At 35.9% G+C, this 2,857-nt stretch overlaps 1 protein-coding gene across 1 annotated transcript; it reads right to left on the reverse strand.

The window, feature by feature from the left end:
• Positions 1 to 1,061: 1,061 nt before the first annotated feature.
• On the reverse strand, positions 1,062 to 1,993 carry LOC101344769 (olfactory receptor 4K2). Its single transcript, XM_012559934.1, has one exon. It carries the CDS (start codon positions 1,991 to 1,993, stop codon positions 1,139 to 1,141), a length of 855 nt encoding a protein of 284 aa, XP_012415388.1. The 3' UTR covers positions 1,062 to 1,138.
• Positions 1,994 to 2,857: the final 864 nt, after the last annotated feature.

A 2,857-nucleotide genomic window follows, 5' to 3' on the forward strand; every position in this document is an offset into this window, starting at 1 on the left:
GTACCTTAAAGCTAATATTGTACCTAACTTTCTTTTTTAAACTATTTTACCTTATGAAGCCTATTTCTATACATAAATGTGGTTATAACATTGACAGTGTATCACTAAGAACAAATTTCTTGTTTTTACATGCAAACATTAAAAGTAAAAAATAATTTAACCAAAATGGAAAGCAATATAATACTTTAAAAAGAAAATATAGGTTCTCCATAAGTCTCCACTTATTATTATAATTTAATTCTGGTTTTAACTTCCCAGGCATTAAACTGCCATGCTATTGAATAAAGTCTACTGCTTTGCAACTTATTTCATAATATTCTCTGATTTGCAGAACCCTCCAGCCTCTCTGATTCTGCATTACCAAAAGAAGTTACTATGGCTACATTGCTCTGCTTATTTGCTAAGAATGAGTGGTGAAGACTCCTCCACTTAAAGCATTTTCTTTGGACCTCATCAACATTTGTAATGAAATAAAATCCTATACTTCCTTTAATAGAAGAGATCACAAACAGGTTAAATGTTAAGTAGGAGTAGCTGAGGGATGTATGTAGAAAAATCATTGCCCGTCTGTCAGAGGTTGAGCTCCTGCAGCAGTATGGATTCCCTGAGGCTTATAGAAATTTTGCTAGTTTGTCATACTTAGGGGGCAACTCTCTGAGTTAACTCAGAAGCTAGCTGTAAGTAAATGCCACGGTCTCCTAGTTCTCTGGTTGCTTATCCTTCCTCTTCTAATTCTTTGTTCCTGTTTTCCAGTTAATGTATTATTAATATTGAATCTCTTAACTGAAACCATTACTCCTGACATTTTTTTATAGACGGTATTTGCATCTGCAAGAAATTGTTTCTTTCAATTTACTCTTCTGAAATTTAAAATGTATTTTGAACTTATAAATGAGAGTACTTTCAAAATGCACTTACCTTTTACCTTCACAAATTCTTGGCAATTACAATTTGATGATGGCACTTGAAACAAGAGCTAACACAGGATTGCGACCAATGCTGTGTATACAAAAACTGGCACTTAATGCCTAGCAAGTTAAAACAAGAATTTAATGAGGGATTGCCTTGTTGGAGTTTAGAAACCTATTCTTCACTTTCCTCATGGCCGTCTTAACTTCTTGATTCCTCAAGGTATAGATTACCGGTTCAGAATGGGGGTAAAGATGGTATAAAACACAGACAGGATCTTGTCTACCAGAAAGTTGCTTAGTGACCACATGTAGATGAAGATGCAGGGTCCAAAGAACATGAAGACAACAATAAAATGAGCGGTGCAAGTGGAAAGGGCCTTGGATGATCCTCCTGAAGAATGATGCTTGATAGTAACCAGGACAGTAACGTAAGAAGTAAATAAAAGTATAAAACAAGACAAGGCAATTATGCCACCTGCTGAGATCATAAAGAGACCCAGAACGTAAGTACCTACATAAGCCAATTGGAACACCACAGGAAGGTCACAGAAAAAGCTATCTATCTTATTTGGACCACAGAATGGTAATGTACGGGCAAATATAACCTGGCTCATTGAATGCATGACTCCCACAACCCAGGCAGCCACCACAAGAGCAACACACACTCGGGGGCTTATGATTGAAGCATAGCAGAGGGGTTTGCATAGTGCGATATACCTGTCAAAGGACATAGCCATGAGTAAAATAATCTCAGTACCAGTAAAAAGACGTTGAAAAAATATCTGGGTTATGCAACCATCAAAAGAGATGGTTTTGTGTCCAGTGAGGTAGTCTGTAATCATCTTGGGGGTGGAAAAGGAAGCAAGAGACATATCAGTGATTGAAAGATTGGTAAGCAAAAAATACATGGGAGAGTGTAGGTGAGAGTCAGCTATAACCGTGATGACTATGAGACTATTACCCACCATTGTAACCACATAAAACAATGAAAACACCATGAAGAAAAACATCTGTAGCTTCCAAGAATTATAGAGTCCCAGCAAAATAAATTCAGACACAGGTGATTTATTGGCAACATCCATTGTCTTACTTGATAGGTGGAAGCCTGTATCGAAGAAAAAAGTCAAGTGAAAGTAGTATTCCTTGAAGCAAATGCTCCATTTCTAGGAGTCTACTTTTCCTGAAAGGACAATGATTATTTGGTTTTCCATTTCAATATATTTTTTAAATTTTTTTATTGTACTTTAGGTGAAGGTTTACAGAACAAATTGTTTCTCATTAAACAGTCAGTACACATATTGTTTTATGACATTGGTTAACAACCCCACAACATGTCAACATTCTCCCTTCTTGACTTTGGAGGACCTTTATTTTTGTTTTTGGTGAAAATATACCCAGCCAAAGATACACCATTTCAAAAATTTCTACATGTACAATTCAGAGATATTACTTTCTTCCAGTTGTGCTGCTATTCTCACTATCCTTTTCCAAATTATTCCATCACCATTATCTTCAACTCATTGTCCCCTAGGCTTCCCATGAAACCTTTTGAGTTGCTGTTGTCAATTTGATCTCACATAGATAATTCTTTTTTTTTCTTTTGTGCTTTAGATGAAGGTTTACGGAACAAAAGAGTTTCTCTTTAAACAGTTAGTATACATATTGCCCTATGACAATGGTTAACAACCCCACGAAATGTCAACACTGTCCTTTCTCAACTTTGGGTTCCCTCCATTTCAACATTTTATGTGGCCATGTGTTGCCCAGGTTCCCTGTATAGAACATGAGGACACTTATTAATTAATGTCCTTTACATCAATTCAAACAATTGTTTCCTTGGTGTTTATTAGAACCCAGCATATGAATATGAAGATTTCCATGCTACCTTTACACTATAATCAGATGTTTCCTTTATTATATATTGTTTCACTTCTGTTTGGAAATTG

This window comes from Trichechus manatus, unplaced genomic scaffold, assembly GCF_000243295.1.
Source record: "Trichechus manatus latirostris isolate Lorelei unplaced genomic scaffold, TriManLat1.0 scaffold00408, whole genome shotgun sequence".
Classification (NCBI taxonomy): domain Eukaryota; kingdom Metazoa; phylum Chordata; class Mammalia; order Sirenia; family Trichechidae; genus Trichechus; species Trichechus manatus.